The 13,242-nt window shown below is 41.2% G+C and overlaps 1 protein-coding gene across 1 annotated transcript in view; it reads right to left on the bottom strand.

The window, feature by feature from the left end:
* hmcn1 (hemicentin 1) overlaps positions 1-13,242 on the bottom strand; it is a 111,927-nt gene that overhangs the window by 60,480 nt on the left and 38,205 nt on the right. Inside the window, exons 6-11 of the mRNA XM_087830945.1 lie at positions 12,341-12,447; positions 6,537-6,657; positions 6,133-6,396; positions 5,880-6,024; positions 5,172-5,293; positions 852-1,121 (exon numbers count right to left, since the gene is read on the bottom strand). Of these exons, the coding sequence (XP_087687071.1) occupies positions 852-1,121; positions 5,172-5,293; positions 5,880-6,024; positions 6,133-6,396; positions 6,537-6,657; positions 12,341-12,447 (1,029 nt within the window). The remainder of the gene's footprint in view (positions 1-851; positions 1,122-5,171; positions 5,294-5,879; positions 6,025-6,132; positions 6,397-6,536; positions 6,658-12,340; positions 12,448-13,242) is intronic.

Here is a 13,242-nt window from a genome sequence, read left to right on the forward strand (position 1 = left end):
GAAAAAGTATCCAGTTAAACAGTTTTTGGGTCAACTGTGTAAGTCGTCACTCAGTGAGACGAGTCAAATGACAGAGTTCCTCTCAAAAGCTGCCTGAAGCTTCAAATATTCACTTAAAAAGACAACAATTTGCTCTGAGGTAAGATCACAAGAACACTTTAAATTTAGGAAAATAAAAGCCACTTTGAGTAAACGGCTCTCCTTCTCATTTAAAAAGAGAAGAACGCCAATTTGCCTTTTTTAAAACCACTGAAACCCAAGAAGTAAAGCATGCGGAGAGATTTAGGCTAACATCGTGCAGCATATGGAGTTTGAATTTTCTTCTTCTCTGGTTGTATAGCCAAGCAAACACAGGATGTTCATGTGGACAGATTGAATTAAGGAAAGAAAATAAAAATTCTTCACTCATTCCTACTTCCTCAATTCCTTTCTCAAATGTTTCTGGCTGAGATCCTGTGCTAATAAGTGGATTTTCATCACTGTTTCCTGCCCAGGTGCTGGCAGGCGCTCCGTGGAGCTGGCCAGATAGATAGCAGCACTCTTTCATCCATGCAACAGTGTTCCCGACTCGTGTCAGTGAAGCGTTAGGAACACGACTATAAGAGCTGTCCGGAGATGGAAAACTCTACTTCAGTGTTGCCTGAGAGTCAACCATAAATAATTTTCACACATCTCATAAAGCGAAAGAGTGAAATATGGGGAGCACGGGAGGGAAGGGAGGCAGGGGCACTTAAGAGACATATATTTTAGAAAAGTGGTTTTGTTCGCTGAGAATTGCAGGTGCAGGTACAAAGCCGCACAGACCATCAGCAGGTTAAAACACATAAAGACATAAACACACATAAGCTCACCTTGTACAGTGAGGTAGAGCCGCTCTGCAGTCACCCCTCCCTCATTTACAGCGTGACACTCGTACCAGCCAGAATGATCTGGGGTTACGGCGGACACCTGCAGCGAAAGGTTGGCGAGGATGTTCACGCGTGGGTCCAGACGGGCGTCTTGGCCTCCTCTCAGCCAGGTGAGGTTGAAGCTGACGGTGCTAACGACGTGGCAAGTGAGGACGGCCCGGGAGCCCGGGGAGGCCGTTACGTTACCCTGGACTGTGACGGCTGGAGGGGGCTCTGTGTGAGTGTGAGAGCAGGATGAAGGTTGTTGGCAGCCATTGAAAAAACGTGACATCATAGAATAAACAGCAGTTCAGAGCAAAGTGGTTACTTTCTTTGTGACACTTACGTAAGTGGCGACAAAAAGAATCCAATCATGGAAACTGCCCTGACTTTTTTGGAGTCAAGTTTTTTAACCTAAATTTTCTGCACGTGCACAAACTATGAGTTACTGGTCGACTGGTCAGAAGCTGTGAAACACACAAATGTTTGCAAACAACCAAAAGAGATATGAGTTACAGATCAGACAGATAGACCAAAACTACAGAAATTCATAGATTTCTAACGGTCAAATAATACAGGGTGTATTGTTCTTAGCCTCTGGAAATGTATTCCTTGATGTCCTCACACGCCTGAGCAATAATTTATTGTTTGCCTGTTTACAACATTTGCTCAGTCTGTTCTTCTTCTGCAACAGATGTGCAAAGGTTTTTTGTTATCTTTTGAAGCACTCGCACACAGTGTTGGTCAAGTTACTTGAAAAAAGTAATCAGTAACTAATTACTGATTACTTCCCCAAAAAAGTAATCCCGTTACTTTACTGATTACCTATTTTAAAAAGTAATTAATTACTTAGTTACTTAGTTACATTTTTAAAACACGATTTACAACCTGAATAGGTGATAAAGTGATAGATCTTTCAGCCCAATTCTACTTTTTCTGCATAATCATCATACAAAATGTAATCAAATGGAAACGTCTCTTTTTTTTAACTTGTTTTATTAGTTTTAATCTTTTAACTTTATGCATCAAGCAAACATTTAATTATCTGCAACATTCTCTGACTGGAAGAAATTTGTTTAATATTTAAACTTATTTTCTGCACATTCCAGCACATAAAATAATTTTTTTTCGTGTGTTTACACTCAGTCTTTCAAATAGATGCAAGTAAAACACAGCAGAAAATAAATAAAGTCAAAGACTAGCGGTCCTGTTGCTCTATTTTCACCTGTAAAGCAGGAGTGGGGTAGGCGGAGGTTTACCCTGGTGCAGGTGTGCCGCGGTCAGTGGAAGAATCCGCATGTTTCTCTGTGAGTTTCCCATTACATCGTAGCTACTCGGTGCTTGTTTGGAAGTTTAGGGGTTTTTTTCGCTGTAAAAAGAAGTTTTCTTCCCACGCACAACGGACACTAATGTTTTTGTCACTTTTTATGGAATCAAACTCAAAGTAAGGTCAGTACTTCCACGCTTTAAACGCTGCACGCTCATACTCTCTCTGCACTCGATATATGATCCATTGTTGATCTGCACACAGCTGTTGTCACGAACGTCGCACTCGCTTACGTCACTGTCATGAGACATTCTCGCAAAAAAATCATGGTTTTAGTAACGCAGTAACGCAGCGTTCCTACGGGAAAGTAACGGTAATCTAATTACCGTTTTTGCAATAGTAATCCCTTACTTTACTCGTTACTTAAAAAAAAGTAATCAGATTACTGTAACTTGTTACAAGTAGCGCGTTACTGCCCATCTCTGCTCGCACATCAAATGATGTCCAACATTTGTCAGATCTTATATCCACCAAACTTGCTTGTTGCATCTTGCATCATGTCAAAAACAAGAATCTTGTGAGCCCTGTCGTGTCATCAATCAGTGTGGAACCATAGCTAAGTAGAGAAAAGGGTAATAAAAGGAAAAGTAGAAAAGAAATGGAAGATGTGGCGGTGGAAGCTTTGGCTCTGATAAAGGGAGGATGCTGGGGATTTCAGAATAGCTCTCTGGGATTAGGATGACATAAGTTTGGCAGCAGGGGCGGTATTATGTGTTTGCATGTGTATAAAAAACAGGGCCCTGTCATCCTGTTCAGAGTATAGCTGGCTCACTAACAAAGGTTGGACTTGTGGCTGAGAGGGGATTTATTTCATGAAATTTTAGGGACATCATAAAAGGCAACAGTTAGCCGCACTGAGCTACCTCCGCAACTTTGAACTGTAAACACAGCAGGTCAGTCAGCGCAATGAGTTACGCTCATATATTACACAGGACCCTGTCTGGCTTCATCTATTGCTCTTCTGTTTCACAAAGCGTCTTTCAACCTTGCTTGGCAATAATCATGCAGATGAAGCTCTGTGAAATCCACAGAGCCGAAAGTTTCTTGGGAAAACTGGACAAAAAAGATGGAATGAATTCAGACTCGTGTTAGTTTCTGGTATCTTACGACAGGACAGGTTGTGTCTGAAAAATAAAAACTCTGCAGAGAATTTTGGAAACATAATTGTTATTTTGCCCGGTGGTGAGACTAAACATATAAATCGCTGTATGATCCCTTCTGGTTCTGTCCTTGCTCAGGGCTTAGAGTGATAAAATTATCATCCAAAAAATGATTTACGTGATCTTTTTTCTCGTTGTGGAGAACAGCTGGTATCTGTGGTTAAGCTCAGCTGCTTTATCAAAACTGTGCATCCAAGTCAGTGACCATCAACCAAACCATCAGTGGGATGTTTTTTTCCTTGAACATCCCGCAGCTTAATTGCAGCTTTATGTTTTCTCATCTTACACTGTAGCCACAGCTCATTTCTTTGCAAATGACTCACAAAAACCATACCATAGGCTCCATTACAAACCTGCACTGAGGCATGGATTACAGCATCATGTTTTACGCTCCATTAAGTTACATTAATCTTGCCATCGTGCAGTGTCTCTGCATGGGCTCGACTGCAGGAGAAACTATAAACTTTAGCCCACGTTGACTGTGACATAGATTCCATAGGTCCACAGCTTTAGTGTGTTTGTGTGTGTGTGCATTCATATCTTTGTAGGCAATCCCAGTCCTAATCAGTTTGAAGGCATTTTTGAGACTAAAAATGTGGTTCTGTTAGGGTTACAATTAGGTTATGGTTAGGTTTAGGGGAAGGGTTAGGCATTCATTTTTCATGGTTAGGGTTAGGGCATGGGGCTAGGGAAAGCATTATGTCAATTAGATGTCCCCACAAGATATGAATACCCAAAATGTGTGTGTGTGTGTGTGTAAACCTGTGTGTGTAGCCTTTTTTTAACCTTTATCTTTTAAGTGTTGTTTTCTAAACAGGACAGGACATTAAATGCAATCATTCTTTGAATTGCTCATTGCCCTGCCAGCAGATCGATCAGACTTCATTTACATCTGTTGACAGTCTGATGCCTGTAAGCGTTCCTGGCCATGGCTCATTTAATGTAAAATAGTAAATGGCCTGTATTTATATAGCGCTTTACTAGTCCCTAAGTACCCCAAAGTGCTTTACATATCCAGTCATTCACCCATTCACACACTGGTGATGGCAGCTACATTGTAGCCACAGCCACCCTGGGGCGCACTGACAGAGGCGAGGCTGGACACTGGTGCCACCGGGCCCTCTGACCACCACCAGTAGGCCCACCAACGGGTGAAGTGTCCTGCCCAAGGACACAACGACCGAGACTGTCCAAGCCGGGGCTCGAACTGGCAACCTTCCGATTACAAGGCGAACTCCCAACTCTTGAGCCATGATCGCCCCAACATGTAATGTAGTGATGGAGGGTAGCTCACTAATAATCACAATAACAATAACACAGCAACACAAATTCTGAGAACTACTTTAACTTAGTTTATCATTTTGTTGTATTGTCATGCCTCTCCCACACTGTTTATACTTGCATTAGACAACAACTAGCTTACAGGCAATAAAAGCTGGCCCGGATTAACCATCTCTCGCTTCCACCTCGGTTCGACTCTCTTTTGTGTTTGTGTTGTGAATTCTCTTTTGTTTAAACAAAAATCTTGTAGGTTCTCATTATTTGTCACACATCTAAAGCAAATTTGTGAAAATTGGAGGCTCGTCCGTGATTTGTGCCTGAGATCTCTGACGGTGAGTCCAAAAGATCCCGGACGAGCCCCCATTTATGTTACTTCCATAATTTGTAATCCATAACATGAACTAGAGACTCAGATCATAGTTTTTTAAAAACACAAGTCTTATTTAAACGACTAGAAAAAGTTAAATGTTTTGGAACTGGTGTTTCATAATTTTTGTGCAATAAACTTTTGTTTACCTGATACATCCAGAAACGTCCGAGCTCGCCCTGTTCCAGCGCTGCTGATGGCAATGCACTCGTAGTAACCCTCGTCCTTTAGAGTTACCTCGGCTATTTCCCATAATGCACTGTCAGACTCACTAGAATGAAAGAATCACAGGAAATTTGTGAAAAAGTGTTAACGACCAGCAGATTTACTTTCTTTTTTGCTTTTTAGGAATCCTTTTGGTACTTTACCAACTCATCTCTGTAAAATTTAACTGAATTTAATGTCGAGATGGAAACAAAATAAAAACTCTGTTGAGGACGTTATACATTTTCTTACAAAGCCTGAAAATGTAGTAACAATTAAAGACAATAACAATAACCAACAAGCCACACATAGCCAAAATGATTCATAAAAACACCCTGAAGGTGTTTAGGTCTTTAACGCTTGCCCCAATAAAGATGACTTTTCAGAGCTCAACTGTCCCTTAATGACCAGTTTTGAGATCTGAGTAAGCATATGGTCTGGCAAACATTAGAATAGATTTAGGGTTTTTTCATGGGTTGCAGAAAAGAGCATGACTCCAAATATAAACGACAACAGAATCTTCTTTGGATCACAGTGGTCCTAAGCAGAATGTGTTAATCTTAACACTTAATAGTAATAGGACATGGAGGACTTGAACTTTTGATGAAATGCATATGGATACGGATTGTGATATTTTGACAGCTGCTGCTCACCTGAAAAGTTGGTCCACCCCAAGTCGTCCTCCATCCCTGCTGAAGCGCAGTGTGAAAGGGATGAAACTCTCTACCTGGCATTTGATTATCCCTCTCTGGAGGTAGTAACCATGAGTTTTGGCTGGCATCAGCACCTTAGGAGCATCTAACGGGAAGATAAAGAAGCAAATGAAGTCAGGAAAATTAATAAGCAAATTGGTAGGAAACCTTTTATATATCCATCTAAATATGATTAATAATATGCATCACTGACCAGGTACAATATTGGAGAAGGAAACACTCGAGACTCTCTGGAACAAGAAACCGTCGCGGTCATATCCTGTCACTCGCAGGAAGAAGGCCTCGTTGGGTGGTATGAACTCTGTGATGTTCCAGAGGTTGTACGGTTGACGGTCCGGGTAGTACCGGATTGGCAAAGTTTTGATCACTGTGCCAGAGATAGACAGGAGCTCCAGCCTGTCAGGTCGAGCAGGAGGAGAGAGTCCAGTGGTGTTCAGAAGGATATGGGTGGGAATACCTGGAAAATCAACATGTGTTGTGTCCTCATGTGGAATATTCTGACATCTCAAAAGATGGAAGCAAAAAAACAGCAAGTACAAAACAAACAAACATCGCATCCTGTTGTTTCCAAAGTTTTTAAATGTTTCCTTTACCGACCTTGAACTGGCCTACTGGATGTCTTTTTAAAGTCCATGGTGGCTTTCCTGGAAAACCCAGCTCGGAAGTCAATGGTACTGAGACCTGAGATACGGACTGAGTGCCTTCCTTCACTTGCGGTCTGTATTAAAAAAGGTAGAAGTGTTTTAGGTCCATATTTTACCAGATACTGTCTTTGAGGTACCAAGAATTCTTAATGGATAAACCTTTATTCTTAAATTTCAGATGTTTGATCCAAGCTGATGCTTAATGGCGATATGATTTATAGCAGCGGTCCCCAACCCCCGGGCCACGGATCGGTACCGGTCCGTGAGCCGTTTGGTACTGGGCCGCGAGAGTTGAAGCTCAGGTGTGAAATTTATGGTTAACAGGGATTTTAACTCGGCTTCCCTGGGTCTTTTCCTGTGTGTTATGAATAAAATTGGTACCTGGGCTGGGCTATATCATACTGTTCACGGTAATACCGGTGTAATTTTGGGCAACGATAGGAAAATGAAATATCGCGATAGAATATGGGTAAAACGCGCATGCGCAGTGCCTTTGTTTACATACGCACATGGCGGCGACGCAGAATGAGAAGAGCGAAAGTGGATCGTTGAATGAAACAGATGAACCTGAACTGGTTTGTAAAAATGCTGCAACTTCAGTGGTGGAACTGGTTTAGCTTTTGTCCGTCAGATACACAACAAAGCACTATTTTTGGTAGCGCATGCTAGCGGGCCGTCGTTATTACCGTGTTGTTTGGAAAATACGGCGCACTTAAAATCAATCCTTTGATTTTTCTGAAAATCGACAGTGCCCCTTATAATCCCGTGTGCCTTATGTATGAACTCTGGTTGTGTTTACTGACCTCGAAACGATTTTATGGACACGGCGCTCGAAAATCTGTCAGATGTTTTAGTACGACTTTGCTAAGCTACGAAGCCGCACCGCTTGATGGATTGTCGGAGCATTACGGCTATCGTAGGCGGAGCCTCGCGGAGTGATACGTACTGTGCTTCAACATAATGTTACCATACTGTGTGTGTTTAACCTCTTTTAAAATTTTGTGGATATTATACATGGTTATGCTGAGGATATGTCGGCCAGTTTCCACTGGAAATGCCTTTTGGTTAAACTGTCAGCGAGGAATTTGCATTTGCATTGTTACATTTTTATATAACTTTAATGCACATAAAAAACAGCTGCTTGTTTAAGTGAAAATACATTGATGGGTTTTTTTGCACTAATAAAGTTGTGGAGTTGTAAAGTATTTTGTCTCGTGTCAATTATATCGTCAGTTATATCCTTATCGCAAATTTTCAAATGTATATCGTGATAAATATTTTTGGTCATATCACCCTGCTCTAGGTACCGGTACTGGTTTTATTTTGTTGTATTTATCCGCGACGCCTTAAAGGCCGGTCCGTAAAAATATTATTGGACATAAACTGGTCCTTGGCGCGTAAAAGGTTGGGGAGCGCTGATTTATAGGATTCACCAAAAGGCTGTTATAGTTACTAAAACAAAACTAAAACATTTTAGGCTTTTGAAAAATATAAAACGACTAAAACTAATTATTGAATTTGGAAAACCTGATCAGCTGATCAGAACTCGTGAAACTATAATAGCTCAGATTCAAACAAATGAAGAGGTCGTGGGTCATCAAAGGTGGCGCTGAGTGGTGTAAATGACAGACACAGCTTTGGGAAGAGTCTTTTGTATGCCAACAATCCCCCACATGTACAGACACGCCGCTTTGACAAAGCCACTGCTAACAGCCTAATATCTTACATCTCAATCGGGAGATGACCTATTTGGTCTAAGAATCACTTTAAACACAACGACTATAATCAGAGAGCAGGTAATTGCTCATGTGGTCCTCATCATGTGGAGGTGATTTGAAGCTTTGAAAAATAGAGACAGAGTAATTACAATGAAGTATATGTTGGTGAGAGGTGGAAACCCCTCACCTAAGGTGAAAGACGTCGGTGGTGTCACAGACACTGAGTCACAGGGCAAAACAAGGCACGCGAACCTAAACTGTCATTTGCAATTGCCTGAAATGAAAGAGAGTTTGTGAATTTGCTGCATTTATTAATGACTACGTTCTATCTGACGTACAGTAAAGAGAAAACTACCAAATAGGATAGTGCAGAGCCTGCAGGCAAAGATGAGCAATTATTAAACTATAGGTGAAATTGCTCAGATAATGAGGGGATTTGGTTCAGCCTCAAAGGCTAATGCCTGCATTAAACCCACCCTACTGGCTGCCACAGCATTACACTCGGTCTTTAGTTGGTTGTAACTGAGGGGATAATTAGGAGAGAGGTTCTTCAAAGGTCACTGCTTTAGAAAAGGCAAAGAACAGTGAGTGCAATTGCCGGAGGTTTCTTCCTGTTAAAAGGGAGTTTTTCCTTCCCACTGTCGCCAAAGTGCTTGCTCATAGGGGGTCATATGATTGTTGGGTTTTTCTCTGTATCTATGAAGCGCCTTGAGGCGACATTTGTTGTGATTTGGCGCTATATAAATAAAATTGAATTGAATTGAATTGAATTGCAATTAAAACCACTCCCATTTCCCAATTTCACGCCCACCCATACAGACTGACCTGTCCAGGCCTGAATACACCAGCGCTCAGCTGAATCAGATCTGTGCTGAGACATTTATTTGCTTTCTGGAGAATCACTGATTGGATTCGTGCGCAGAGCTGTAATCGTTTTTTTTATTGGTTACGACTTTAATTCATTGAAAAACTAAAGCAAATGTGCAGAAGTGAAGAAGTCGTTGGGTGAGTGACACTAAAAACAACGTTCACATGAACAGAACCAACTTTCTGGGATTTCCTTACCTTAAGCATGCATCTATACAAAAAACAGTATAATTTGAGCGAATGCCTTTGTTACATCCTATAATTTGTTAGTAGCTGCATCTGGTTATAATTTCAGTTTATTTTCTTTGTGCGAGTCCTGTGATATACTGCAAGCAAATGAGTCAGAATGACTTTAATGAAGCACCAATTTAGGAAAAAAGTGCCTGGGGAAGCTTTAAGTTATTTTACACGCTTTTCATTCATTCCTATCATGGGTTACAACATTCTGTAAACACACTCTTCAAAGTAAGCATATGGAAAGTCTGCACTGTAATTCATATCCCTAGATCCCTTTTTTGTGCAGTAAATATGTGGTGCTGACAGACAGCTGTACCACAGAGCTCTAATGCTGGTAAAATATATAAATTCTTATAACAGAGGTGTGATGGCTTTAGATATATCTCTAGATATATATAAATTAAAGCATTTTAGCTTAGGGTTAGCCACTTGTGGATGACAGCGACCTCACAGTTTGATTACCTTATGTGCGTACAGAGGTGGTATGTGTACATGAACTAACCTTACAGAGAAATAATTAAATTAAATTAAACAAAAGTGAGATTAATGTTGCAAGAATTATGTGAAGAAGCAGGTGCTGATAATTGGGTGAACCTGGCTTCAACACATCACTACTTTATCCAATTAAAGTCAGATTAAAATGGATCAAATTCCTTTTCACACAAAAATCTGTGGTCTGGGCGTTACACTGGGATGTCATGGGCCATTAGCGTTACAGAAACCCAGCATGGTAGAATAGCTAAATCCCCCTCAAGTATTTATTCACATTTCTTTGGGTGCCCTGAGAAATACAGCTACAGATGACAAGGAGATATGTACGTCTAAAAGCCTGTTAGAGTGATGTGGGGAACTGAGTCTGGAAAAGCCACTTTCCGAAAGGAAAAACAAGATGTTTTGGGAGTTTAAGCTGAGCAGCGGATCCCTGAGTCTCTGAGGGAGAGAATTAGAGGACTAAATGTGTTGGGGAGGGGAGAAGAATGGAAAGAGGAAGGAATATTCAGTAAGTGACAGAACGGGAGTGAATGTTGGGAAGGGGGCAGCAGCAGAGGCGACTGGATGACATGATTAAGACAGAAAGTTGCTGTGTCTCTGTTTTTGGTGTCTGTTTAGATCCATCAGCACTTCTACAAACACAGATCACATTGGATGAGTTAAGTCAGCACAGAACTCAAAGCTTCCTGAGAGCTTTTTAAGCAGATATAAAACAAACTCTACAGATGATTCACCTTAGCGCATATTTCAATCTCAGAGTTTCACTTACCAGTACCCCCAGCAGAGAAAAACAAATATAAGCAACATATTAAAACCTGGAAAGGTTCACGAGAGGTAATTCTGTGTATCAGGGAGTGTTTTCTCTGTCACACACCTGTTAAATCCAGAATTCAAAATCCTGCTCCTCACATACAAGGTCTTAAATAATCAGGCCCCATCTTATCTTAATGACCTTGTAGTACCATATCACCCTATTAGAGCACTTCGCTCTCGCTCTGCAGGCCTACTTGTTGTTCCTAGAGTATTTAAAAGTAGAATGGGAGGGAGAGCCTTCAGTTTTCAGGCCCCTCTTCTGTGGAACCAGCTTCCAGTTTGGATTCAGGAGACAGACACTATCTCTACTTTTAAGATTAGGCTTCAAACTTTCCTTTTTGCTAAAGCATATAGTTAGGGCTGGACCAGGTGACCCTGAATCCTCCCTTAGTTATGCTGCAATAGACGTAGGCTGTCGGGGATTCCCATGATGCATTGAGTTTTTCCTTTCCAGTCACCTTTCTCACTCACTATGTGTTAACAGACCTCTCTGCATTGAATCATATCTGTTATTAATCTCTGTCTCTCTTCCACAGCATGTCTTTATCCTGTCTTCCTTCTCTCACCCCAACCAATCACAGCAGATGGCCCCGCCCCTCCCTGAGCCTGGTTCTGCCGGAGGTTTCTTCCTGTTAAAAGGGAGTTTTTCCTTCCCACTGTCGCCAAAGTGCTGCTCATAGGGGGTCATATGATTGTTGGGTTTTTCTCTGTATCTATGAAGCGCCTTGAGGCGACTTTTGTTGTGATTTGGCGCTATATAAATAAAATTGAATTGAATTGAATTGAACACAGGAGGAATAAGGAAACAATCTGAAAAGAGACAGACCCCAGCAGTGGTTTAACCTGTGGGTTAGCAGCAGATACAGCTGGAAAGGACTCGTTTTAATTTCTAGTTTGCCTAAAAAACAAAAGAAAGAACTACAAAATAGAAGCATCGTATATACTGTGGAATATCATGTAATATAAAAGCCAGAGAGAGTAATATCGCACCAACATGTAGAAAAAGCTACAGCAATACACAAATATTTCACCCATTAATGCTCTCTCATCGCTCATATGCACCTCCCAGAGTTTGATGCACACTTTTTTATTAGAGGAAGCGCTGAGTCGACATTTTTTTTCCCACACACAACAAAAACTCTATGCAGAGTTGAGTGCACCACCAGGGGCCTCAGAGGCAACGCTGAGACAACGCCGACAAATCACTCAGGTTAACAAAATCCAAAACATCTGTCTTTGACAGCAGCAGCGACAACGTGTGACAGCTGGGTGCCAAGATTTGACAGGAGCAGAGCTTTGAATGTTAAACATCGTCTCGATCTTCAGTGTTACTTTAAAACCCATCTCAGGGCTCACGTGTGTTTTTCTGATCATGCTTTGATTCACTGGGAATCTGAGATGCCTTCACCAGCATGTTAAATTGATTACATATCGTTGTATCTCAACATGCTGATATATTACTGCAGTAATTCAAGTTTTGAACCTTCTTCAAGGCCACGGCTCCCTCCTGGGATCTACGTTGTTACCTCGTTTCAAGGCTACACCACTCAACTATTTGCAGTCCAGCGATGGAAGTTGTTAGCAGGCTGTTATTTTACACACATTTTCTGCTAAAGAATGAATTGTTTACCTTGATAGACCACATTCCAGGCTGTGGATCCTTGATGTTGACAACTTTGGCAGAGTTGGGAATGTGCAAAAGCTCAGTGAGGCCATCACTCTCCCCCACAAGCTTCCCTGGAGGAACATCGACATGGACCGTGAGATAATTATTTACCTTTTCTACAGCTTTGAATTATACAGCCTAATTCTTAACTCTTGCTGCTGGATGGATGCACGTCTTATAAATCATCCAAGATGTCTTTGATACATTAGCCAAGATACTGTAATTAAAACATGTGCGCAATGTATGCATCCCAGATGTTGCTGCAGTCTTTACTATGGCAGACAGAAAGAAGACGCTTTCAAACACTGTAGTTAAGTTACTATATGATATGTTTCTACATGTTAGTATCGTCTAGTTGCTGTTTTAGATAATTAGTCCTTTTTTAAAATTGTTGTTTTCAATTTAGGATTTCTGTTTTGATCTATGTATTACTTTAGCATCATGTGACTGGTTTCTATATTTACTCTATTCTAGCTTTTAGTCCTGGTTTATGTCCACGTGTACCCGGGTATTTTTGAAAACGCAGATTTTTCTATGTGTTTGCACCTTTCGTCCACACGTAAACGGCGTTTTCGGTCACTGAAAACGGCGATTACTAAAAACTCCGTCCAGGGTGGATATTTTCTAAAACTCCGTTTTTTGCATTTATGTGTGGATGAGAAAAACAGAGAAAACGCAGCGTCAAAGGTGTGCGCCTTTTTTGACGTCACACTGTGCGCTACGTTATTGTTTCGGTGAAATGAATTTCTACAATACTGTTACTGTTACTTGTTCTCTCTGCAGTGTTTAAATGCTTACATATACACACACAGTTACTGTCCCTCCACACATACGACTCGGTTCTGCTTCTATGCCCCAGCTTTGTT

This window comes from Neolamprologus brichardi, chromosome 17 (genome assembly GCF_056152115.1).
Source record: "Neolamprologus brichardi isolate AB-2024 chromosome 17, ASM5615211v1, whole genome shotgun sequence".
NCBI classification, from domain to species: domain Eukaryota; kingdom Metazoa; phylum Chordata; class Actinopteri; order Cichliformes; family Cichlidae; genus Neolamprologus; species Neolamprologus brichardi.